Source organism: Hippoglossus hippoglossus, chromosome 19 (genome assembly GCF_009819705.1).
Source record: "Hippoglossus hippoglossus isolate fHipHip1 chromosome 19, fHipHip1.pri, whole genome shotgun sequence".
In the NCBI taxonomy this organism is placed as follows: Eukaryota; Metazoa; Chordata; class Actinopteri; order Pleuronectiformes; family Pleuronectidae; genus Hippoglossus; species Hippoglossus hippoglossus.
This window is the reverse complement of record NC_047169.1, coordinates 12,514,960-12,542,597: the sequence shown is the minus strand read 5'-3', so window position 1 is coordinate 12,542,597 and position 27,638 is coordinate 12,514,960. Positions and strand designations below refer to the sequence as shown.

At 44.0% G+C, this 27,638-nt stretch overlaps 1 protein-coding gene across 3 annotated transcripts; it reads right to left on the bottom strand.

The window, feature by feature from the left end:
* Positions 1-1,207: 1,207 nt before the first annotated feature.
* On the bottom strand, positions 1,208-27,008 carry fscn2b (fascin actin-bundling protein 2b, retinal). Of its 3 annotated transcripts, XM_034571250.1 has the most exons (7): positions 26,633-27,005; positions 11,240-11,338; positions 10,433-11,159; positions 3,073-3,229; positions 2,529-2,650; positions 2,214-2,381; positions 1,208-2,108 (listed from the first exon to the last, which is right to left on the bottom strand). In XM_034571250.1, exons 2-7 carry the CDS (start codon positions 11,330-11,332, stop codon positions 1,903-1,905), a joined length of 1,473 nt encoding a protein of 490 aa, XP_034427141.1. In that variant the 5' UTR covers positions 11,333-11,338; positions 26,633-27,005; the 3' UTR covers positions 1,208-1,902. The 3 variants fall into 3 exon arrangements, with proteins under 3 accessions (XP_034427141.1, XP_034427139.1, XP_034427140.1); XM_034571248.1 differs by having other exon boundaries at positions 2,214-2,650; positions 26,633-27,008; XM_034571249.1 differs by lacking the exon at positions 26,633-27,005 and adding an exon at positions 11,650-13,223 and having other exon boundaries at positions 2,214-2,650.
* Positions 27,009-27,638: the final 630 nt, after the last annotated feature.

The following is a 27,638-nucleotide window of genomic DNA, read 5'->3' as shown; positions in this document are numbered from 1 at the left end:
TGCACTCAGCTCAACCAGATGTATGGTGAGGTTTCCACAGAGTTCTGCAAGTGCACGTGTTTCAGTTTGGTGCAACATCATCATGGTGGCTGTGATTGTCATATTTCTTTCACTAAGCTCAAACAACCATGAGATGCAATCCTGGTATTTTATCTAAAACTATTTCCTGTTCCCAGTTGTAGGAATCAATGGTTATTGGATCATCAAGTGTCAGTGAGGACAAGTTTTCATGAAGAGATCATGAAGACTTATTCTACAATCAGAAGCAGAAGAAGGGAGGAAGGAGAGCCATTGGTTGTCTGACAAAATAACCACATCGCTGTTTTTCATGAAGGAAGTGGAGAAGCACGGCTGTGATAGAAGATTTCAGCAAGAGAACAAGAAACTAACACAGAAGAAAGTGGCCGACAAAGTTTGAATGACAGGTTATGGTGCTAACATGCACGTGACTGATGAGCTGTTCAACCAGAGTAATTTAATTTCTTCTCAGTCTATTATTTAAATGTCTCATGGAGGCAGCAAAGAGGTGAAGGGAACAAGTGTTTGACAAGGGTTAGGGTTAGAAAAATGGAAGAAAAGAACTCAAATTTGTTTTATTGTGGATTATGTACATGTGACTTTTGATTTATCCCTTCTATTTTGGCAATGCCTCGTATTTATGTGGGGACCAAAGGGGCAGTGGTGGAGGAAATACTCTAATGCTTCACTCAAGTAAATGTACAAAGAATTGGGAATTTTCTAAACTAAATTACTGTAAGTACTTGCCATTAGATTTACTGAAAGTATTCAAAAGTACACATACTTGCCAAATGTAGCCTACTCCCTAATGCAACAGTCTACTCTATCATAATGAGTCTCAGCAGAGGCCTCTTCAGAATCCATTACGAGAGGGGGGGGGGGGGTCTAATGTAATCTGCTTGCTCGGATTGGATCAATGGACCAGTTCCCCTCTCGTTATTGATTAAAAAAATGTTTTTAAACATTTGAACATGTGATGCAATGCATTGTAAAAATGTATTGTAGTAGAAAGGTATGTAGTGGAGTAAAAGATCTAATCTACTAAAGTACAGATACACAAAATATGTATTTATTTAGGGTAAAAAGTAAATGTACTTTATTAGATCCTAACACCTTCAGTTCTTGTTAAGATTTACGGTTGTGTTGTTTTCCTGTAATCAAAGAAAAGGAGCATTTCAAACCCAACATACTCAGTCATACAAGTTTATTTCTTTATCTCCATGTTCATAATAGACAGAGGAAATGTAGAACATGACAGAGGGACTAATAAAATTAAAAAAAATCCACCTACTTGCAGCCTGAAATGATAATAATACTACTGATAACATGTACAGTACATTAGTCTTGATTACAGTGTTGGTTTCTGTTACTAAAGGTGACAACTAAATCCTGTCTGCTGATAAACATCAGAGGCAGCTTGAAAAAGATGAGCTCACTCCCAGTGGTGACTGTGTCTGTCTCAGGTGTCTCCCTGAGTCACTGTACCTGTTAGACTAGACTGGAGGACTGACCCCTGCGGGAGACAAACCCTGAAAACATGGTTGTATGTCACACTGATGCTTATACGCTATACGTCCTTAATTCTTTTGTTTCAGACATTCATTTAATCTCTTTAATCTTGCAGCAAACGTTCACTGGGAAAGGGAATGACACAAAGACTCAAATGTTCAGTCGCAGCACTTTTTGTTTTGAGATCAAGCCCTTTCTCAAAACATGGATCCCTTAATCAAGACGCCTCTCGGCTCTTCTTTCTGCTGCGGCTTCTTTCCAACAGGAACAAGGAAAAGCATGGAATGAAACGCCAATAAGTTTAACTTCAGATGCTAAAGTGATGATTAATGGTGTCAGAGCTGGGCCTCAGGTTTGAGCCAGTGTTGGATCGTGTCAATACTCCCACAGCGCTGAGCTGCTCAGGCTGTGTCCGTCTCCCTTCAGCGTGCCTCCCTGGTCCCCACGCAGATATTTGCCATTCTTACATCGGATGGCGAGGCGGCCGTGCTCAAGGAGCTCCAGACTGAAGTCCTCAGGGGCCTCGCCGTCCGAGCACACCAGCCCGGCGCTGTTCACGTACCAGAACCGGCCGTCCACACCTGCAGGAGTAAAAACACACAGTCAGAGTCAGAGCATACATCTGATGCTGCTGATTTGAAACCTAATCAGAGATTCCCAGAAGTCTGTGGGGGTCGTGGCCTGACCTTTAATGTTGTACACCCCGTTACTGAACTGCAGGGTGAAAATGTCATAGACTGATCTGCTGGCGTCCAGAGCGTTGGAGTTCTTGTGGTGGCAGATGAAGCCGTTCTCTCCTCTCAGGATCAGCATGGGCCGGTTGATCAGTTTCAGAGTGAGCTGCTCGTCCTCACCTGACCACAGGTGACAGCAAAACAGTGAAAACACGTCAGAGGGAGCACGGGAACCATTCAAAGTAGAGGTGTAACCGTGGAGACGCACGCGTGAGTGGAGAGATGGGCTGATGAGAAAGCCAGAGGTCAAACCAAAAAGACTCCTACCTATTGAGTCACTGACAGCAAGGAGTTGGCCATTCTTCTTGATGCAGATGTATTTTCCATTGTTAGCTTTTAGTGCCACCTTGTGGTCAAGCCACTCCACTGCAAACATGGTGCTTGCTGACCTGCAGTTGTGCATCACAAGAGAAAAGATGAGACTCTCCTCGCCTTGAAGCTCCTGGAGATATTGTTATTACTTAAACATTTTGGTGCGGATCAGCATCAAGTGGCGGACACAGGATTTTTTTTGTCACTTTCTTTAACATTGTGAGATCCACATTTTCGTTGATTTCTCAGAGAATAAGTCGTGGATTTTGAAGAATGAAAAAAATCACACTTTTAGGGAAATAATAAATAATAAAAATCTGGATGTAGTGAAAGTGAATGTGGTTTTATAAGGGGACTTTTAGACCTTGTGGTGGCGGTATGCACTCTACTAAGTCAAACATTTGGACATACTGTAATGGAGCAGTTCCTAATCTCTCATATCACAATGGACGGTGTATTAATTTAACTGTGCACGACTAATGTAAGAGCTTCCACTCACACTTCAGTGGCAGAGCTCTGGATGCCTCCGTGGGCCACCAGGGCCCAGTAGTTCCCTTGGCTGGAGCGAAACGTGCACTTCCTGGTCTCCTTGTCAATCTCCATCTGAAACGTCTCCATGTCCGTCTCATCTTCCTGATTGGCTGCGAGGCTGACTCCTGGAGGGGCACAGTGAGCACGTCCGGTCATTAATACTTAAAGCGTGAAAACTCGAGGACTATTTAGTGTTCGGAGGAATCCATCAATCAGTCGCTGCTCACATAAGTACAAGCTACAGTAGTGCAACGTTTCAGTCGTATACACAGATACATGACAGTTGAGGTGGTATAGAACAAAGAACTGAAGGAATAATCAAAATGGGCAAAATAAATCTGGTTGTACTGGATAAAATGCAGCAGTTTTCAGACATGACCCATCTGGAGAATGTCTGAAGGATCTCTGGAATTCAGTACATGTCTGACAACAGCTCACATGTAACTTATAACCTCGAAAACCTTCAAAATTGTAGGTATTTAAATTGAATACACATAATAAACAAACCTTGAGTTCATGTATGACCCTGTCAATAACCGCAAGAAACTGATGAGGTTTCAGGGACTGATTCATACAAGAAGTAAGTTTAATATTACCCGCTGCACCTTCATATTCATGCATGTCGAACACATCCACAGAACTCTTTTATTACTCCCTGCATTCCCGACGGCAAAGCAACAACCCAAGGACAGCCACCCGCCTGCTAATCAGGTTGTATTGTTCTGTTTAACTTGGCCCAGCATGAAAGTGTAGTTTCGTCTTAAACTGTGCCCTTGGTCTAATTTGCCAAACAAACACTGCACTACACCTTCCTGGGGGGGGGGAAACATTTTTACTGAATGATTACGGATGGATTTATAGACAGAGTGTACAATAGGGTACAAATATAAAAACGATAAATACACGAAAATGTTTATTCTGTACCAGCTACGCAGATGTGACTGTCTGTCATGAAGCTTTAGTTACAATGAGACCACTTATCACCAAAACAAAAAAATCACACCCCTGCTGACAAACATTTGATAAAACCCCCACAGAAACCAATTATTTTAGCTTTCTCATTGCAAACACAGGAAACAGAACTGGTGTCAAACATGCGAGAAACACATGAGCAAACACGAATACATGCATTTTTGCAACACATGTAAGAAGCGTCGGCATTAAAACAGTCCATTGGAATATTTTCTCCCATCTCCACGTGTTGCTGCTGCTCGTCTCATCACTAACAGACAGATTGCAGAGGGATAAATCCTAAATTAGATGCCTCCCAGAATATCCCTATGACATTTTCTTAATCCTGTAACAACACTGATCTGAGTGGCCCTCACCCCTCCCATCTCTCCCTGCTCTCTTCCCTCTTACCTCCCCCCCTCCTTATCCCCGAGCGCCACCTCCCACCTCTGCCCCACCTCTGGCCCGGCCTATCTGCCCCCTTCACTGCGGGGCTCTGATATAATCAGCTTTTGAGTGCTACCCGTCCAATCCCCTCAATAAAAGAATAAAGGAAAAACAGGAAAGGACCAGAGGATTTTTATGGTCCACACTTAGCAGGATGTACGGATAATTACCAGCCCCTCTCGATCCCCAAGCAACGGCCATCGACATGAATAATCAAATACAGAGAGAACACATTTAAAATGCATCTGCATGACGTGACTATATTGTTTTATACATCTTAATTTAGTGTCATGTACAGAGTGATTCTTTTACTTTCCCTTTTTCTGCCTTCAAGAATGTTAAATTATTTTAGTGTGAAGCCTCAGTAATTGTCAAAGGGTAATTCAAAATTTTAATTCAAAACTGTGCTGCTAACATGCTAACTAGAGCACATATGAACAAATTTCTAACACTGATATTTGATCAACATTGAATCCAGCATTTTCTGGAGCCACACTCACTTCAGCGATGAGATAAACAAGTTACTTCCTTTTTAAAAGTACATTAAATGGCCAACAAATCCACAACAGTGTTTTAGAGGTTCGACTCACGGGCGTTCACTTAAAGCTCTGCTGAATTAATTTGAACCAGGATTCGATGGCTTAGATTTAACAAATGGACAAACGACAAAGTCAGACGAATCTATCAGCTGAATGAAAATATTAAAATCAAGTAATCTCCAGAAAAATAACATTTCAAATTTTAGTGTTGCATATTTTTAACTATAATAATACTAATCATAATGATAACTTATTTGTATAGCACGTATCTAAACAACGTTACAAATTTCTTCACAAAATCCATGGCAAAAAAAGAATGAACTGAAATAAAAGGTTCTCACTTCAGTTCAATTTTAATCGCCAAATCAACATAACATAATCATCACATCTGCATAACCTAACACAGATGCAGATTCATGTCCCAGTCTGGAAGCCCTGCATCACAGTATTTTCACGATTTTTTAATGGTATTTTGCTTGACTGTAGATATACAGACAAGAGGAGGGAGAAAGGGGAGGACGTGTGACAAAGATGTCATGGTTACCCAGCTAGGTGGGATGCTTTAATCACATCTTATTCACACCCAATAAAATACGTATCACAGGGTCTTACAACCGGTTAAATCATCATTGATCTTAAATGCATCTGAGGCATAAATTTCTGCCCCTCCTCTCTGCACCGACGCCTGGGCCGCCCATCACTCTTGTTCTCTCTCATCCCAACCCAATGTCATGCTTTGTCTACCTATTCTATGTGTCCATTTCACACTAATTCAACCTAGAAATGATCCTAAGACAGGGCTCAGCTGGGACCCCGCAGCCGCCCTCTGATGGATGGGAGAAGAGGAGATGGAGGAGGGAGAGAGGGATGAAGGAAGAGAAAGAAAAAGCAGAAAGAGATTAGACACAGTGAAATCCAAGCCAGCAATCTGAGGATATTAATAGCTGTGTTGATGACCATCTTTGACACACCAGTTGGCCATGCATACGGAATAAGATGTTGTCATCGTGGCCACGGTCACTGATAAACTATGCGGCGCAGCACAGAGGTACACTGATACTGTGGCTTCACTGGTGCCACTTTTTGGATCGGACCCCGGATCCTGCTCCACTTTCTGTTGTTGTCCTATACCTGCAAGTGGAGCAGGCCTGGCTAATCCATCAGCGATAGATGGCTCTGACATCTATTATTAACAGTAAACCGATGCTTCTGTCCCCCTCTTCCTTATTTTAATGCTCCTCCCGATTCCTCCTCCTTCACTGCTGCACTTTCTGTTGTTTTTCCAATTCAGTCCCTTCATTCTTTTCACCGATATGTTCCCGGTTTGTGTGTATATGTGTTTGTATGTAAATGGGTGTGTGTGCATGTGTAATGGAAAGTATGTGACTTTGGACTATCATCTCTTCTTCACTTGTAGGGCAGAGGGGACCACTTACACCCAAAGAACACAGGGAGGTGATGAGAGATGTGATGACAGGTCTACATAATACTGACTGACACACACACACACACACACACACACACACACACACACACACACACACACACGCAGGTGATGATTTGTGTGTGGCATTAGGGAGGATGAGGAGCCTCCTCATACAGCCACTACTATTGTCCCAAAGCCCTTTTAATGTCCTTCTCTACTTGCATCCTCCCTTCTCTGCTTTCCTTTCTCCCTTTCTTCAACTCAAACCCAGAGGCCGAAGTGAATAATGTATATTTACACAATTAGTGAACAATTCCGAGGCACTGGCATTCAAGAATTTTTTTTCCGTTGAACCCCTCCAACACTACAATTCAAGTCTTTACCTTCTATAGATTTTTGTTCAATGTGTTCACACCACAAGCAGCATAAACCAGGCTAGGTCAGCTGATGTCATGCATTTAACAAGCTTCTCCAAATCGGTAAGAAAACAGGTCCGTCCGTGTCATTGAGGTGAATACAGGTGTTGAATGTACTGAGTAAATCTCAGTCATTTTTCTTGCTTTATCTGAAAAGTATCCCCTACAAAACCAAATCTAATGTTGCAGCTCGATGTGATCGTTATGCATTGATAAATGTTGCTAAACACGGCGTATCGACTCTCCTGTGTTTCCTCGATTTTCAGCAGGACATCATGGGCACAGACCGGGGCTGGGGTTAGCGGGTTAGATTAGTGGGTTAGAAGCTATGCCCCAGGTGAGAGGCAGCTTGGGTTTCTGAAAGCAGACTCCCCCCCCCCCTGCCTTCCAGGAACGGGGGCCAACTTCATCAATAATTCAACAAACCTCACTTTGCGCTCGCCGCAGCAGGACGGTGCGGTTGTGTGTGGGCGACTGTGTCGGGGAAAGCTTTTGTTTGTGCAGAGTGAGTGTAGGAAGAGCCGAGGAAGAAGCATGTTACTTGTGAATACACACGTATACATCATGGTTCCCTTCATGTGTGTTTTACGCTCCGCCATATCTCTCCCCCTCTTCAACCAATCAGTTTACAGTGCTCCCAGTGGTTTGGTTTCCTGAAGCTCCCACTGCTAACCAGGAACAAAGAGCGGTTAGAGATTCAGTTACAGCACCCAGGGCTGAGGAAACTCGACCCTGCAGACAAGAATCTGCAGCCTGCGGATGGGTGCTGTGGCCAAGTATCCTGACAAGCGCTGTTGGTGTCGGCTAATCCACCCAGTTTCAAATCAGACCGGCGGACCCTCTGCACCATCACCAATCGAAACTCTTGGCAAGTACTTCTAGTGTTGAATGCAACGTGACACTGATGATTGCAATTCCTCTATTTTTCAAACTGATCAAAGAAACTCTGGCTTGTTTTTAAAAAAAAGAGGCAAGCCCATGTGGAGCAGGTGTTATCCATCAGTATAGTATGTATTGTGATGTCATGCTCGCATGCTGATCAAATAACACACCCCAATGGCCCCCGTCACAAGGCCCGAAGAGTAAATACATAATACAATATCAACAGCGTATTACTGTACAGCATATGGGTTACAAGCAGCTGTTTCAGTGAGCCCAGGGGACAAGAGCGTAAAGTGTGAACAACATTACGCCCCAAAAAGCCTGGAAGTCGCTACATCTGAGAGGCGATGAGAGGGGGTTTTCACAAAAGATCACAGTTTGAATATTTGATAAAAGAAAGAGAAGAACATGCAAGACTCTCTTTATTCTTTCTAATATATTTGCTTCATTTTTGGGACTTTGGGTTTCCACCATTTCAGGAAAGACACATTAAACATTTATGTTTAGCATCATTTTTTAACATTCTAGAGATGAAACTGTGTAAAACAGTGAACGCAATTATCACAGATGTCAATGTTATCGCTGTTGATGTTAAAAATGTACTGATACACAACCTGAAGTAATTTCACAAAGTATTATATTTAATTCATATATTTAGTATTGGTAAAAATACTAATATAGCCAATGGTGCAACATTAAAATTAAAGGAAGAAAGCCTAAATTTGTTAAGAGGCTTTTTGTTTTCCCACAAAGCAGTTTTAAATGAACACTTAAATATATAAATCAAATAAGCAAAGTTGTGCATATTCTTGGTATATTACCATCAATTCAAAACATCTTGATAATGTTGAATGCTCCTTGTTTCATTTCAGCTCAGTGTGAGCATCTCGACTGCGTTTTACATCATTAACAGTCAAGTTTCTCTTGGAGGAGGAACGGAGGAGACAGGCAGAACTCACTATGTCAAGTGCAGACGTCCACCTACAACGTCTGAGAGTCAGGACAAGATATAAGCGCTAGGTTTTTGGTGACAGTGGATGTGAGCAGTTTTTCGTCATGGCCAGAGCACTAGCAGCTCTCCTGCTGTCCCTGCCTGCTGATCCATGGTTTTACCACACAAAACAAATCCATGTTGCTTGCTGCCCTGTGTCTTGAAGAATTAAAAATTTTGGACAGTATTGACCAAATCACCACAACAGCCAAAGTAATTAAAGATTAAAATGCTACAATTTTAAGGGAATAAGGGAATTTTACCGTGCTATACCGTGATACCAGTAATCGTTATATACCTTCATTGTTCCTGAAAAACTCATTGCAAATTGTTTAAAAAATCTATAACTGTAGTTATTGTTCAACATGGTTGCACAATAAATCTGTCATTCAACCAAACCATCCATTGTGTCCTGACAGCGGACGAGCCCAAATCAGTTGCAGCCCTCACACAAATCGTCTCAGGTCTCCCACATGAGAATGATACTCTCCCATATCAACCTCATCTATCTTGTTTTCCTGGAGAGATGCAACTATCCAATGTGATGTCAGCACTTGTTGAGGTGCAGAATACATTACCCATAATTACAATGCATCCCTTATCACATGTCAATCATTAGACAGTGGCCTATTCTCTTAAGCATGCATATTCAGCGTATCCACTTGTTAATGTACTTCCTGTGAATTGTGAGCTCAGTTTTCTGGGGACGTATCAGTGCACGGTATGTATATAGGCTAATAGTAGTAACTGTAGTAGTTGCAGTATTTACTGCTTCATTATGTATGTGTGTAGGTCAGTGTGTGTCAGCTAAAGGCTCATGTGACCACCCTCAGTAGCACCTGAGGACAAACTTTGGCCATTTAATCAGACTTTTGAGATGCTGTGTAAAGCTTTAGTGAATCAAGGAAGCTGCCAGAGTTACAGGTTGTGCATGCATGCAAGGATTCTGGGAAAAAAATCTGATTTGTGACAATATGGCTCTGTTCAGACCTGGTATTAGCATCCATCCTGAGAGATATCGGTGGAGAGAGTTAAGTTTGAATTTGTGTTCACGGCGACCAAATGATGTTGTATTACCTAGTTTTAACTTACAAATGTGTCAGATGACCGTGTGTGTGTCTGTGTGTATGTATGTGTGTGTATGTGTATGTGTCTGTGTGTGTGTGTGTGTGTGTGTGTGTGTGTGTGTGTGTGTGTGTGTGTGTGTGTGTGTGTGTGTGTGTGTGTGTGTTCGCGGGACTGAGCGAGCGAGAGAGAGAAAGACAGGACGGGCTGGATGAATGAATTCAATGAAGAAAGATTTTTACCAACAAAAATGTATCGGCCAATATATGATGATCAATATTGTAAATTGTGGCGGTGGCTACAAATAAATCAACGTTTGGACTCTGAAGCGTAAAAATATATATAAAATTTTGAAGGTCACAGGATGTCAGTTGAGGAAGTGGCCCTCCATAAGTCCTAAGGATGCATTTGCTTTGCCACAGTGAATACAATGCAGCCACATGTGTCCCAGACCACCTCCGAATGTGGGTTGAGTGATCGGATGTCTGGATGCATTTAGTTACATTCAGGCCTGTACTTAGCACTGACCACTTGAGATTGGATCACTCAGGATGGATGTTAAAACCAGGTCTGAATGGGGTCTATATGTTGATGTGTCTGTGTTTGCCTACCTTGTCTTAGGGAGACATATCGCCCGTTGGCTGCCATCAGAACCACCTGTGGGTGGCTCTCCTCCAGGTCAAACAGTTCATCTTTGCCCGGCTTGGAGCAGCGTCCAGACCTCAGGGTGCCCGTAGGCCCCATAGGAGACAAATACTTCCCCTCGCAGTCTTTAAAGGCCAGCTTCCCACACTTCAGCTCTAGCGTGTACGCAGTGGCCCTTCCACTCTGTGTCAGGAGCTTTCCATCATTGCTGAGGAAGCGGCTGTCGCAGGTCTTTAGGCAGTACTTCCCATCCAGGTAGACGAGGGTGAGGAGTGCTGCCACGCCCCAGGGAATGTTCATATCCACGGCAATCTCCCCATCGTCTGCGGAGAGGTGGGCGTAACGCTTGCGGGCCACAGACAGCAGGTTGGCCTGCGGATGTAGAGCCAGGTGCACTGCCCACAGCTCAGCATCTGTGATTATCTGCGCAAAGCAGGACAGGTAGTCCCGAGAGCCGCCGAAGAAGCGCAGGTGCTGCTCAGACTGCAGGGCCCAGCGACCATCAGACTGAGCCACGATGAGGAAACGGCAGTCTGAGTTGTGCCCGTCTGCCTCGCAGGTGACCTTGCCATCCTTGTCGGAGGCCAGGTAGCGGCCCAGGTGGCTGCGCAAGAAGACTACCTGGGTGTCCTGGGAGTCCTGCTCAAGAGTCCATATCTGCTTCTTCTTCAGGCTGGGGGCCGATGCATTCACCTGAGAAAGAAAGATGGGTGTCGCTCTGCAATCTGTTTTCAACAAATATGTCAGTTTCATATTGGATGGCATGTGAGTACCTTGAAGCCAAAGCTCTCAGCAGTAAGGTAGCGAGAGTCGTGGTTGATCAGACCAAACTGCAACTTCAAGGGGCGGTTCCCATTAGCAGGCATCTTCACCTGTGGAGCAGGACAGTGACAGGGGACACGGGATGAGAAGTTTGGGATGGGGGAGAAAATGAGGAAGAGGGGTACCTAGACCTGAAATTGCAGAAGAATGGTGTATACGCAAAAAAAAGGTAGATTGAGGGTTTCCTCAAAGGTGTGGAATAAGGTGACGTCATGGAGAATGATGAAATGTAAACGTCTTAAAGACAGGAAATCAATTCATTAAGGTACAGTGTAAAAATCACTCCCGTAACCATAAATTCCTTCCCTGGCCTGAGGCTTTATTATACATTTTTCCAGCCACAGCCTCCTAATGTACTTACTGTGGTTTTGTGGCTTTCCCCCTCTGCAGTTTCTGTGGCTCTAATTCCAGCTCCCAGACTTAAGAGGCTTCTTTCAACATGCGCACTGTTGTAATTCTTCCTCTCTCGTCTCCCTCTCTTGGCGGCTCTCGTGTTCTGTTGATCGCTGCTCCCCCGATCACCTCCACGACTACCTCTCTTCTTCTTAATCAGGTCGGAAGCAGGAACCTTGATCTCTCTTCAGTCGTCCAGTGTCAGGCTCTCTTGTACCGTAGATTAATTTTGTTTTCGACTGCTTATCTCCACTTCTGCAGTGGACGCTCTCTCTCTGTCTCTCTCCGGTTGAACAGTGCCCTCTTGTCCGGGCCTCACGCCTGCTCTTGCTTGACTTGTTATTCACCCTGAAGGCTCAATCACTTGGTCCCCCCCCAAGACTAGACTTCTCCAGGGTTTTGTTTGCCACCTCTCCTTGGATCACAGCGAACACTCGGACCATCTGCTTCAACTTCCCAAGTCCAGGTTCCTCGTTCATCAGACAAAGGTTTGATCAGTGGAGAAGAACATCCTCGGCTGTCCTGCAAATTTTATGGTAGCGCCTTGAAGGACTCCTTCACCCTTTTCCCTCAACACAAGCCGTCCATCACAACTGAACTCAGCAACAAAGAGTGCTCGCCTCTGTAATCTTAAGCCTCTGCCTGTCGCTTTTTCCTCCCATCCTCTCCTTCTTTCTCAGTGCTTTTCTCTAACCTGCCATGTATATAATCCTACCCTTTTCTGCCTCTGCGCTTTATTCTGAGCTGTGCACTTCACCTCTTTCTGTGACACATAAAGACAGGTAAGTAGAAACAATGCACACACACACACACACACACACACACACACACACACACAGCGCTGGGTAACCAGAGCGCTCCCCATGCCTTTGGGGTAGTTGCCTGAGTGCAGCTCCGCTTACGTGCCTATGCTGGGGATTTAGTTACACACCTTCTCTGATTGCAAGCTCTCGGGGTCAATACTAATGGGAAATGTGTCTGAGAGGCTGAGGTGCTCGGACTTCACATCTGAATTTTAAGACAAGCAAATGGACAGGAGATGGCAGCTGTTGTAAAGGCAACAGTAACAAGCTAATCAACATATGGGGGTTTGAATGAATGTGTGTGGGCCGTAAGTGGGCCGGTGTGTGTGTGTGTGTGTGTGTGTGTGTGTGTGTATGAGTAATAAACCTTGCCAATCAGCCTATTATAAGTCTTCTTTGCAGAGTAAACAGACGTGTCTGTTCCTGAACCCATCTAATCCTCAACCCAATCATCCCAACCTGGCTAATCTACCGGCACCACCCCTCCCTACACACACACACACACACACACACACACACACACACACACACACACACACACACACACACACACACACACACTCACACAACCTCCCCCCTTCTGCTTGTCAATGATCATAAACATACACATAGACTCACTGACCCACGGCAACATACATGTCACCGCACACACACAAACACACACACAAAGGTCAGTTGAGGGTCTCACCATTCAAAGATTTACTCCTTCTGACCCAGACTTGAACTGCTTGGGTTTTACGTAAAATGTGATAAACAATGCGTGTCACACACAATTTTACACAGACGCACATGCACACACACACACACACACACACACACACACACACACACACACACACACACACACACACACACACACACACACACACACACACACTGAAGGACATGGACAGCGGTGTAATTGTTCCCTGGGCCTCTTGCAGTGATGCTAACACAGACATCCCACATGACTTTGAATGGCCTCACATCAGCCTCTGTTTCTAGTTTGAAACTATTTTCCTTTAGATTGTATCTTGTCTAAAAGTGTTTTTTTTCCCAATCAATAAAATTATATAAAGTGATCAATGGTTTGGCTAAAGAAAACAAGTTTCATATATACATGTATCTAAAATGATCTTACATAGCTTATAATATTTAATATTATTAATAAGTTGGAGTATTGTAGCAGGAGTAATTGAAACAATCACCTACCACAACAACACTGAGATTAGACAGTAACCAAACCTATAGGCTGGTGTTATTTTTGTCACAATCATTTTTAATAAATACAAGTAAATCTCATTTCGCCTAACAAATGCAGAAGCTAGTTGGTGTCACTTGTCCCTTTTTTTCATAGATGATGCTTTTCATTACACTGACATTGAAAACTAATATATATAGAGAGAGGGAGCTAATGAGCATAAATACATTTTAAGGTCCAGCTCAGGTCCCGACAGTCTGGTACGAAACCTGCAAACTCATCTCGGTGATCTCAGTGTTTCGACTGTCTGTCAACATGCTCCAGTCGACTGACTCGACAGCAGCCATTCAAACTAAAGGACAACTGAATGGCAACAAGAAGTTTACAGTGTCACACCCACTTCATCAAACCTTTCGGGACAAAAGCAATTTTAAAATCCCCTCTAGTGTCCTCGTACACATGCTTAATGATGTGGAGGAAATCACTTCTCTATAAACAGTCACTCTGCTTCTCTACTCGAACAAAACATCCGATCTACTGATGGTTAGAGGTGCTGCAACATGCACGTGTGTGTGTGTGTATACGTGTGTATACGTGTGTTCAAATGCTTGTGCGATTCAGAGTTCTTAACATTCCTTATCTTTAAATGAACAGCAAGCATTGGAACGTTTGCATGCACTCCCGATCTCTCTCTATCTCTCTCTCTGTAGCTTAAATTCAGCCACACATTTCCACTCGTACATGTGTGCATACTTACACAAATACACACACAATCAAACACACTGCAGAGACTGGGAGATATGAGGGGCGAGGAGGCGGCAGACAGACACAAATCAAAAAGAGTCATATACTGTTATTGTTATCAGTGCTATTATTTTCATTAGTACCACTATTATCACTATTACTGTACTTCCTCCTCAAATGTATCCTATCCCACGCATCATTAGCTCGCTCTCTGTGGCCCCCGGGGGCCGCGTCATCGTCTGCTGATGTGCCAGCATTCCTGCTGCCGTCGGCACAGTGACGCCTGTCGATAGCCAACCAGATGTTTTGTTAGTTTTTCTTTTTTTCCCCTCTCCTCTCCTTTTTTTTCACCCCCACCCCTTATTCTGGGACCGTGGCTGTGCCAGGTTCACCGTGGCAACCGTGGGATGGTGCTTTAGAAGCCATTACAGCGGTCCTCTGATGACACTCAAATAGCTATCATTACACCTCCTCCAAGGAGACACAGAGGGAAGAGGGGGAGGAGGGAGGCATGGGAAGGGAGAGATGAGGCAAGGATGGAGGGATGGATGGGAGGAGGTAAGGTTGCGAGATAGAAGGAGAGGAGCAGGTGAAAGGAGAGGGAAACGGCGGAGAGGTGAATGGTGGGAGACAGGTGAAGGATGCAGGGAGATGGATCAGTAATTGACACTGGAGACAGGGATGGGAAACCAGGTTAAAGATACAGAACATGCATGGAAGAAGGGATGAGGGAGAGGGGGAGCGACAGACAGAGAGAGAGAGAGAGAATGGGGAATTCAAAATGACCGTTTCTGAGTTAACAGCCTCGAGCCTTTTTCTACCCTATTAAGTTCTATTCTACCATTACTGGGGACTGCAGGGTGCTGCCTCGTACCCCACAGTGCCCTCCCCCGACTCCTATAGACACCCCCTCCCGCACACACACTCTCACACACACACACACACACACACACGCACACACACACACACACACACACACATACAGTCTCTCTTCCCCATTACTTCCTCCAGTCATCCTCTTCCCCCCTTTTCTTACCATCTAGTGTTTCTCCCTCTCTCTCTCTCTCTCTCTCTCTCTCTCTCTCTCTCTCTCTCTCTTGTCTTGTGTTTAATTCAAGAGGTTGTGAACTAAATGAAAGAGAGATCAGTTGGATCAATCTCTGAGTCCACTGCTTGTCCCTGTTATTGCTCTTTTAAAATCATGTCAGAAACAAGCTCTAAGGTTTTTTTTGCTGCTGTGTTGCTTTATTCACTTCTCTGTCTGTTTCTGTCGCTGAAAAATTATGAATCTGTCTGAGCGAACATCAACTTTTATCAGAACCCAAATTTGTCCTTATGACTGATGGGAATCTGGGTTATATTTTAGCCTGTTATTCAATCAAACTTGATTAACCAAGGAAAACAAACATTTCCAGACTGCCGTGTAATATTTGAGGCCTGTTCAAGGAAGACAAACATATTAATTCACTGTCTTCCCTATTCATAGATGTCTATAATAACAATACACAACTTTTGCAATAAAATAAAAAGAAGAAGACATTCAATTTTGGTGAATTTAAATGGTTTCATAAGTGGACTATTGGGCCTGAGTGCCATTCTAGTTCTTATTGAGACAATTGCAGCCTCACACACATACACACACAAACCACTACTTCTCAGTTTGCGCTGCTATCCTTATTAGGACTTTGTGTTGACTTCCATTCATCAAGTCATCCATTGTGGACAGCCTAACCAAATCCTTATCCCTAACTGTAACCATGATCAATTCATGACTAACCCAAACCTTAACCTAACCACAGACACACACTTGTCTCTCTATAGTTGTGAGGACATAATGCATTCCCTAGCTCCTTATCTAACCTTAACCATCACAACTAAATGCCTAGCCCTAAACCTGATTCTAACCATAAGTCTTAGCCCTAACAGCCCTTTGAGTTCGTGAGGACCAGCCAAAAGGTGCTCACAATGATGATATTGACCCTCATAACTGTAGATAGACACATGCACACACACCCCTCGCACACTGGCACGTGTAGTCCCCAAAGCCACCGCTGAGGGGCGGTGTCAGCCCGCTGCTCCGGCTGCTCTATGGGACCTTTGCCTGTGTATTTTCCGGAGGTTAAAAAAAGCAGAAGATTGATGCTCGCTGTGTCACTGTTGGTGCCTGTGTGACTGCATAGCGTAGGAGGGAAGGACTCTTTGGTGCTATTTAAAATGGCTGCTTTTTTAATGTGCCTTTTGCTTTCAGGGGAGGGGGGGTCGGGGCTGGCTTTGCAGAAACTGAAAGGCGTCAACAACACGTAAAGCGTTATCAACTATAAAACATGGGCGCAATTAAGCAGGAGAGGGGCGGGGGCAGGGAGCGCGTCCCCCCCCCGCTTTCCATCCTCCCAGTCGCTGCTGCCACGGAACAGAAGCGGAGGCTGCTGGATGTGTGAATGTGGCTTAAAGCTCCACCGTTAACTGTGCATCCATCATGTGCTTTTAATCTCTCCGGGTTTTCTTGCATGCTGATTTGATTATGATCAGACACACACACACACACATTTAAAAGGCTGCAGCGCTGCTCGCCCCACGTGCTCCGGTACAGTGCAGCAGTATATTAGCCCTCGTCTCTCTCTCCTTTAACTTAGTCTGAGACGAGGCTTTGAAACGGTCACGATTAACTGATGTATCGCGTTTCTAAAAACAAACCGCCTCTGAATCATTCATTAATTCACATTTTGCTATTACAGTGTGTGTGTGTGTGGTAGGAAAGAGTTAACAGCGGCGGACTGATCGTGATGACTGAGCTGGGAGGGGGTGGGGGGGCAACTCTGTGAAAAGCAGCGAGCCAATCGGCGCCGAGATTAACACCCTGCGCGTGCGCGATTGGTCCAGAGGGCCGATGGTTGTCGCGCGGGGCTCCACACCCACGTGGGGCCACGGAGGCTCGTTCGCGCTGTCACTGGTGGAGGCGAAACACCCAAGGCCCGCCCACCGAGAGTCTCGCCGTGTTATTGGTCAAGCCGGCCCGTGTAAGCCCCGCCCCCCCGTGTTTTTGTTCCGTCCGCGAGGAAAGGAAACGTCCCTCTCGCGAGCTCCGTGGGCTCGCGCCGGCAGCGGCTCCGCGTCTGAGAGGAGGCGCGCGAGCTCCGGGGTGACATGTCGCAGGGATCCTCTCCTGCAAACACGGGGAAGACAAAACACTCCGCCGTCACTGCGCGTGATATTTAATTCATCTCCTCGCTCGTTCTTATCGTCAGGCTCCTGGAGACGTCCGCTTTCTGTCTGTTGCTACAAGTACACACACACGTAAATATGTACACACGCACACACACACGTACAATATATCTATAATCTGTCTCTGTCCATTCATCCGTCTGTCCATCTATCCATCCACCTAATATCCGTCTTTCCATCTATCCATGGATCCGTGCATCTGTCTGTCTGGCAGGGGAGCTTCATCAAATCTATCTATCTATCTATCTATCTATCTATCTATCTATCTATCTATCTATCTATCCATCTATCCATCTATCTATCTATCCATCTATCTATCGATCCATCTATCTATCTATCTATCTATCTATCTATCTATCGATCGATCCATCTAACTATCTATCCATCTATCCCTCTATCTATCTATCTATCTATCTATCTATCTATCTATCGATCTATCGATCCATCTATCTATCTGTCTATCTATCTATCCATCTATCCATCTATCTATCTGTCTATCTATCTATCCATCTATCCATCTATCTATCTATCTATAAATCTATCTATCTATCTATCTATCTAAGTGAATAAATGCCTTTGCATATGGAGCTTATTAGACCATTGCTCAATTGCTGAATGACTATCTGATAACCCAGTAATGACTGCGTATGGCATCCACACATTTAGTGAAATATAGGGGAATTAAACTCTAAGTTGGAGTGTTTGTTTCTCTCCCCGTTAAAAAATATATATCAATCAGCAGGATTTTCAACCACACTGTGCACGGTTGGATTTTTTTTTTTTTTTGTGTGGTCCACGACTTTTATCTATTTATTTATTTGACCAAACAATTGCCCTTTATCAGCTATAGGACATTTATTCCAGTTGCAGCTCTCCAAACCTTAGAGTCTGCTGAGTTTTTTGATGATTTTATTCCTCTGCACAATTTGATATATGTTGCTCAACAAACTTTTTGTTCTCGTAGTACATTTTTTACCTTTTCCCCTCGACACCCTAAATTCAAAAGTCCGTCTTGGAGTTCATCGTGTTCTATTGTGTGCAATCAGCATATTTAAAGAAAGGTACGGCGAGTTTGTAAGAAGTGAGTTTGTTTGCACTGAGGAGTTTAAAAGGTTAGTGCTTTGTCAACACCCTGAAGGAGTTGTGCTGGGGGTTTATCAATGCTAACAAAACATATGGCACAGTTCAAATAGTGACGTATTCAGTTCGTATTGGAAACTTTAGGAATTCAGCTTTGAAAATGGACAGAATATTCTTGAATAGTTAAAAAAGTCTCCATGGAAAAATAGACCAAATGCTATTGAGGCTCATTTGTCGTCCATTCAGAGATAAAATGAGACATCGATCAGAAAACCTTTAAAGTTATGTTTCTGGCCAACTGATGAATATGCTTACAACTTTCTTTGTCACGCTCTTTACTGACTGCTTAGAAAGCATCTGACTCTTCAAATTGCAGCTTGTTGCTAACTTTGTTTACAACTTTGTGTACAATTTAGGGTTTTTTGGTGGTCAGTGAAACCAAAGAGTGATAAGAGGTCAAATCAGAGAGTTGGGAGTTACGTTTCCATGATTTTCCCAGCATTTTGAGTGACCTATTTGGCAATACACAGTATTAAGTCCACCAATGTCTTAACCCGTCTGTCAGCACTGAACGGCTTTCCATGAGACTTTGTGGAAGGATGGCACACGGGGAAATTTGTGGATCTGGAACTTTCATTCTTCCGCAACGGAGATTAGGATTTCACGATCTGCGGCTCAGCTATGAGGCGTGGTAGAATTTAAGGGGCCTGTCGGGCCTTGGCAGATGTATGTGCTCTTTATTCTGCCTTTCTAGTTTTAATTCTAGACCATATGAACTGATGCCGGTTTGACGATCAACAGCAATTGGAGAGGTTGATGAAACACCAGGTATTTCTGTTTTTTGCACAGCAGCCCTCCAGATTGTTTGAATCATGATGCACTTTTCTTACTGCATCCTGAGCCCGAGTTACACTGTGTGCTGGACAATAAAAAGGCAACTATTCAAAGTTGCGTCTCCCCCGTGCAGCTTGGGATTCTCTTTGGGCCTCACAGACCCTGCAACAGTGACTCCAGAACATCCCTCCATCCCTTACCCCTCCTCCGCTGAGATTGAATCTCCTGTCCATTCAGTTAACCTCAGAATCAAGATCACTCAGCTTCTCTCTTTTTTTTTTGCCTCATCCCTTGCCGGAGCCGTGCTGTGGATTTAGTTTGCTTCTGATCCGGCAGCAGCAGGCGCGGCGGCCCTCGCTGTGTGACGGCTGCAGGAGGGGAGCTGGGCCAGCGGGGAAGGGGGGAAGCCCCCCGCGTGTGCTCGCCAATTGTTGTCGTGGCGATGGTGGCCATAGTGGTGGTTGCCAGGGAGATGGCGGTTGCTTGTCTGACCCGTCCCTCTCGTGCTGTCACCAGCGTTATTGATGCACGCCGCTGCTTGGCATTGTGGGAGTGCAGGAGGGAGGGCGGAGAGGACAACGGTTAATGAGTTCAGGAGGAACAGGGACTCTCCCTGCTCTCTCCCTCTCCTTTTCTCTGTCACTCTCTCTCCCTCCGTTTCCTCATCACCTCTCTCTCACTCTCACTCCCTCCCCCTCTCCTGTGCTCACTCACCCCCTCTCTCTCCCCTTCATTTCTCATGGGTGTCTGTCTTGTGCGAGTGTGCATTAAGAATGTGGGTCTCTCATGATCCATCATGGCAAAATGCACTTTCCCTCTCCTTCACACACACACACACACACACACACACACACACACACACACACACACACACACACACACACACCTAAACGGCTTACAGACGGTGCACTCACAAAAACATGTTCTCCCACACCTTTACTCGAACAGCGTAACTGACTCATTCGCAACCACTCCTTACCCCCTCATTTATACACACACTCTCTCTCACACACACACACAGATCCTGCCCTGCTGTTATGCCTGAAGCTAGGAGAGCAAGCAAGATTAATAATGACCCCTGACTCCCCACAGACAGACCCAAATATACACAGTTTGGAGAGAGAGAGAGAGAGAGAGCGAGAGCGAGGGAGAAAGAGCGAAGGTAAGGAGAATGAGGGGAAGAACAAGGTGAGTCAAATGCTGACTAAAAATACACAGTTTAGAGACAAAGAGCGAGAGAAAATGTAAACAGTTTAGAAAGAGATGGACACGAGAAAAGTAAGAGTGGAGGAAGAAGTAGAAGCCAAACATTTAAAAGGAGTAAGGCCATGTTGTTGACCCCTAGAAATTAGGCTTTTCACAAATCACCTCCAGGATGGATTAATCCAAAAAGATGGCTTTGGCCTCTAAGTAACTTATATTAAAGGAGTACTTCAATGATTTAGTATTTGCCCTTTTTTTACCCAGATTTTTTGTGGCTCTATAACGTCAGGCTACTTCTTTCTTTGTTGCTGATAGACACACGTCTGTAAGTCATTAGCCATGTAGGGTCCCTGTCAGGCAGACATGAGCTGCTTTCAGACACTCACTGAGCTGCGGACATTTATCAGAAATTTTCCGGAAGGGGCGATATGTTTGAACGTAAAATATCAGAATCAGTTGCAACGGACATTTTCTGGATCTTTTCCTGCCAGCCCCCTGGTCAAATGTCAGAGTGAGCCCATGTGACAATACAGCAGGAAAATGGCCGGAAAGGTCCCAGCGAGCGAGATGGCACGTTGATGACGTTTCCAAATTGTGACGAAAGCAAAACCAAGAGGAGACCGACACGTGGAAGACGCTGATGAAGATGTCAACTTAGAAAGACAAAGACGTTTGAGAGCTTTTGGTGACACGGGCCGACGCTGGTGTCGATGCTTGGATTTTTTCTGGACGTTTTCCGGAGTTCATGCCTGAGAACGGCTGCACACAGAGAGGGGCTGTTTTAAGTATTTAAAGGAATGATCAATGCCCGAATCTTTTTTAGAGCACATAGATTCAGGAAGTGTCATTAATCTATTTGTGTGTTGGTATTGTCAGACAACTTCCTAAAACTCACACATAAACAGTGTTTCCCACATAAGATTAGTGCAAACACAGCGTGAGAATTCGCTTTGACAGTGTGTTACTAACTCTCACTTGCTCATGCTACAGTGCTCTCACAGTTCCCACAACTGTTTCTCTCTGTCGGTCAGGCACACACACACAAACGCATACACGCACAAACACAAATGTGGGCTTTAATGCATGGACAAAAAAAATTACAGATAACAGCAGCAAATACACAAAAAAGGGATACAAACACACACACACACACACAGAAGCAGCAGCATGGATTAATACATGTGGCTCAACTATTTCATTTATTACTGTCGGAGGCCTTTTGTGATCAGGGCATTTTTCAGGTTGCTAACCATTATTCCCTCTAGGCCCCAAGCTCCTCAAAGGACTGCGTGTGTATGATTGTGTGTGTGTGCGCGCGTGTGCATCTCGTTTTTAGACGTACCCAGCCTTATGGTTATGGTCTAACCAAAAAGTCTGATTTTTTTTTCTTTCTATTCTTCAGGGGATTCACGTTGCCATTTCTGACTGTACTTAATGCTCCCTCTCCATTTGTCAACACCAGCCTAAGCAGCTCCAAGCCTGTTTGGTTTGCAATGAAAGCCTTTCTTTTTTTGCACCTCTATCATGCCTTGAAATATTGCTGAGTGTACGGTATCCATCAATATAACAAAAGTATCCGAGACAGGGGAGAGCGAGGCAAGGGAAAGACGAGGCGAGAGAGACCCACAAGTGAACAGTAACACATCTCTTGTCTCCGTCCTGATGTTCATCGTCCCCCCCCCAGTGTATTAAAATGTGTTTACACAGTCCTCGGAACAACTACAGCACAAATTACATGCACATAGAAATATAAACTCAGACCAGATGGCTTTGCTCCTGCTCTGAATAATGGCTGGTGTTTGGTTCGGTTTTCACGGGCCTGACTCTGCCACTGCCTCAAGAATAAATTAATTCAACGGTTTATTCTTGGTTTGGTTTGTTTTCCGAGGAACCTTTGTTTTCTGGCCAGTGGGTTAATGCGGGACACTGACACAGTAATTAATTGAAATCACTCTGGGGGTCGACCATGTAAAAGACAGGAAGCTGTGTGCACATCATCCGCGGCCCGCCCGCCTGCCAGCCCTGCATCATCGCACTCCACACGGCCAGAATTAAAATCAGTGATTGGATTACAGTTACCGAAGAACCGGATGTGTGAATGAACCTGAAGTCAATCAATCCATCAATCAAATATTATTTGTATAGCCCATGCTCACAAATCACAATTTGTCTCTTAGGGCTTAACAAGGTGCGACATCCTCTGTTCTTAACCCTCAACAAGAGTAAGGAAAAATACCAAAAAATACCTATTAACAGGGGGAAAAACATAGAAACCTCAGAGAGAGCCTCGTGTGAGGAATCCCTCTCCCTGGACGGACAGAAGTGCAATAGAGAAAAAATGTATCTAAAGGCTTTTTTATACAGAGTATACAGAAAAGGAAAGCCCTCTGTCTGTACTATGCATGCGTTCATTTCGTCCGAATTCGTGGACGTCTTCTGAAAGTTTACGGACACAGGTAAAACCGACGAAATGGAACAGTACCACCGGAAATCGTGTGGGGGCAGTGTAGCCAATAGTTCAAGCAAGACGACGCTAAGATACGAGGAAGAGATTTCACTTTTTGAGGAGAGACTTTGTGATTTCATAAGTAGGACCATCGCTGCTTTTGCCTCGATCTTCACAGGTACATTATCACAATTAACTCCTCCACCATTGCCAGGATTGTTATTGTCGGAAACTCTTGATTCTATGCTACCCTCTAGTGGGTGCGTTTCTTAACAGCCATGCATGGAAGTATGCGGGCAGATATTGTTAAATTATATAAAGGCAAAACATAGATAAGTCTTTATTCCTTTTTTTATTTTAATTTTAAAAATAAGTTATCATAAACTAAAAAATGAGTTGATTGTTGGTTGGTGGTTTTTAGTCCAAACTACTTGTGCAACACATACGACAGCAACAAAATTTTTTCATGCATCGATTTTAATGGATGAAAGGGCCAAGAGTTGAAGTGGTTTCAGGTCAAAGCTCAGCCACAGAGATAGACAAACATCGACTGTAACAGGAAAACTGCTAAACAGGAAATACAGTGTCAAAATTGACCACAGATTTTAATCAACCCCTCAACCCGCCTGTGTCACAGCGTCACAAAGCTGGTATTCAGGCCTGCCATTCACAAACAGCCTATTACCAAGGCCGGCACACAAAGATGCAGTCAGAGCACGGGCCACAAAAAACCTGGAGCCACGAGCGACGGACAGGAGTAAGATGATCTAATCAACTGTCTTCACGTTTCTCTCATAGGTGACATGGGAGCACATGGAGCCCAATGGTTTCTTTGTATGTTTTTTTAACAGCCAAAGAATGTGAGGCCATTTTAGTGCCATCATTTCTCCATATTGAAAGATGATGATGTCGGCATGGGTATGGCTAAAGAAATGGAAAGTGAAGAAGTTCATTTGTGTTGCGTCTCAGAGAATCGGAGGCTTTGTTGATACAAAAATGTCCGAACTTATAACACACACTGTCTGGATTAGATGAGAATTATACAAAATGAGGATCCAGTGGAGACAGTTGGAGAGTAGAGTTACTTAGCTGCTGTCATCTTGCTGCTGCTATCATACCAAACCAGTTAAAGGAGTTTTAGACCATAAAATTACATCGGACAATTAAAAGTGAAATGTTCATGTCTCTGATTAACATCTTTCAATCAAAAGCCCCTCACTCTTCTTTGGTGTTAAAAGTGTAATTAAATTTGTGTTTATCTTGTTATCTATCTAAATTGAGTTCCATTCCTTTCCTTCAGTCTAACAGGCATTAACATTTGATTTTTTATTTTTACTACAAATTAATTCAAAATATAGAAAAATAATGCCAGGTCAGTTAATTTCAATGTGGTGTTAAACATTGCACATGTGAGAAGACATTAAAAAGGATCCTGTGTGAGCTTCAAAGTACATAGAATTTCATTGAGAAGAAGTATGGGTGCCTGTTAGCTCACACTGTCCTATCAATAAAGATGAAATGCCCAAAAATGATCTTGGGGAAAAAAAGAACAGTAATATTGTAGCAGTAGAGATTACTAGATTTAGATGAATTACTAGATTACATGAAATTACCAGGAAGAGACAGTGTCATGTCTTTCTGTCCACACAATAACAATTTAGAATATTTGTTTTTGTTGTTCTCCCGATAGGGATTTTTAACGTGTAAAAGTTAGTGGAACGTGACAATGCAGACTGGTCAAACTCATCAATAGTTAATTTATCTATTTTTAAATTTAAAATATGTGGCTCGCACATCACAGCAGCATATTCAAGTCCTGGCTCGTGATCGACCTTCTGTCTGGGCATGTATGTTAGCTGTGGGTAAGAAGGCATCCAGGGGATATCATCTGCATGAGTGTAATGACTTGCATATCTTTCACAGCTAAGTATTTACTTGCCTAAAGCGATAAAATGATAATTGCTTAATGGTTTTTCATAAAGGTGGAATGTTTTTAAAACCTCACATTCGTTTCAGGCATTTACTCGTGAAAACGTTTCTGTTTTCTATTCGATTTATACTATCAGCGAGGTGGCCAAAATGGCTTTTCCCAGCTGCGGGCTAAATCTGGAGCCCTGGGTTGCCAGACTTGTGTCTGCAGGTGATGGATGTCACGACAGAGTTGGCTCAGGTTCACTTGATGAATCTGGACCAAAGTGCCACTAACTGCGACTGATTTTCAGTCCAAATCAGCCAAAGTCCCTGACCCCAAATCTGGCAGCAACATGAGCCACAGCCAGGTCACATTTGGTTTCCCAGCCCTGGCACTCTGTGATAAATCATCCTAGTCTAGGCTAGAGCTGATAATCTGACTGAAGGGCCATTTTGTTTAATTCTGTACCACCAATGTCCCTTTGAGCTGACGTGAAGGCTGAGATCAGTAATGGCTTTCAAACTGTTTTAAATGATGTCACCAGAGTTGACTTTCAACAACTTGTTCAGTTTTGTCGATCTCATCCATGCTTTCAGCCATTTTTACCTCCACCAAGGAAGTTATGTTTCCACCCCTGTCTGTCTGTTGTTTGGTTGGTTTGTATAGCTGCTTTCAGACCTAAACTGTACTCCGGATAATCTCTGGACATTCTCCGGAGGGGCTGCATGTGACACGCAAATGTCTGAGTGAGAGGCTCTGGACTTTCCCCAGATTTCCTCTGGCCAGTCCACAAGTGAAAAACTCCAGATAATGTCTGAATGAGCTCATGTATGAACTCAGCAGGAGATCCTCTGCAGGATTCACCACAAGCAAGTGGGCGTGTTGATGACATTTCTAAGACGCGACAGATGCAAAAGTGAAAAAAAGGAATGAATACTAAAATCTCTGGATGAGAAAATGATGCCAGACACGTAGAAGACACAGACGAAGATGGCTTTACATGGCGGAGGTGGCCGTTGTGACCTATAGTGTAACCAGCCACTAGGGGGCGATCAAGACACTTGGGCTTCAATTTTAGGGAGCAGTCATGCCGGCCATCTTTTTATTAAGTCTGGTTTTTATGAAAATTACCATTTGTATGACCTATAAGGACAAAGAAGCCTTTCTTTGTCCTTATACAGGGTTTAAGGGCTCTTCAGTTCAGTTTCTTTGCTTCTCCCTTTTCTCTGTGTGTGTGTTCGTGTGTTTTAATAATTATGTGTTCAACTGGTCACGGAAAACTTTTTCGTGAGATTTGGGTGCAGCAAATAAACACACACAAACAATGTGTGCGAATGAGTCATATTTTGTATAATTTATTTATCAATGCTTTGATGTAGTGACTGATGGGAGGTGTACAGGTCTGTTCCTTTGGTACGAACAAATAGACAAGCACGCACGCACACACACACACACACACACAGAACAGGATTAGGATGTCATCATGTATCTAACTGCTTAAACAAATAACATTATTTTATCATTTACCTGCAAGTGTCATCATCCGCCTTGTGTACATGTTGAGTAGCTCCAGTTAATGACATAGGCAGACATGTTGAACAACGTTTCGGTGCATGTAAACATTGTACGCCGCAGCAGCCCGCTCCCTCCCTCCTTCTCTTCCTCCATGCTTTTATCTCTCCTCTCATCTCCTGCCCTCTAAATCTGCTCATCCATCGCTCCCTGCCTCTTCTGTCTCCACTCGCCACTATCTTTTCATCTGTCCCTCCTCCCTGGGCATTCAAATCCTCTCCTCTCCCTCTTCCTCTTCTCTGTCTTTATTATAATTTTTCCTCTCTCTCTCTCTCTCTCTCTCTCCTTCTTCCTTCTCCTTTTCTCGAACACCTCCAGTGGCATTATTTATTTCTCCCCGCAACTCCCATCTGTCTGACGGTCCGCCTGCCTCGCCAGCCATTCATCCGCCATCGATCTGATGCTGATGTGGTGCAATGGGGGAAGTAAATAAACAGAGCCTAAAACTAGGATTCCTAAAAGATCTTGTCTTTGCATGAATGATGGTAATTCATCACCACCTTGTCACTGCGTACCTGTTTCTCTGTAGGAGACGATTTATATCTAATTGTAATAGTGAGTCAGGTGGGAGGAGGGTTAGTGGGAGAGAGGGAATTATTAAATGTCACCAGTGGTGTGATGCCACCTGGGGCTGAGATGCCATCTTTGTCTTGGGCTTACTGTTTGCTGCCGGTCAGATGGATGCTTCTGCTTTATTGGCAGGTATTCTCATTTCTTCGTTGCCTTATGGCAAGAAGAAAAAGTGGATAAAGAAGCGAAGGACAGTGAAAGAGAGAAGGAAAGATTCTTCTTGGGCTCATGGAAAGGACCTGTCCCGTTTTGGGGTGCAAAGCGAGAGCGGTGGAGATAGATGTGATGAGTAATTGCAAACAATAGATGGTATAAATTAGAGGAAATATTCTCCAGATGTACATCTCATTGTTGAAATCCCCAACCAAGCCCAGGCTCCTGTTACCCGGCC

Coding starts and splice junctions, on each gene's coding strand:
- fscn2b (XM_034571248.1), bottom strand. CDS start 11,332: ATGCCTGCTAATGGGAACCGCCCCTTGAAGTTGCAGTTTGGTCTGATC. Junction 11,160..11,239: donor CTGAGAGCTTTGGCTTCAAG/GTACTCACATGC, acceptor TTTCTTTCTCAG/GTGAATGCATCGGCCCCCAG. Junction 2,109..2,213: donor CGGGGTGTACAACATTAAAG/GTCAGGCCACGA, acceptor TTACTCCTGCAG/GTGTGGACGGCCGGTTCTGG.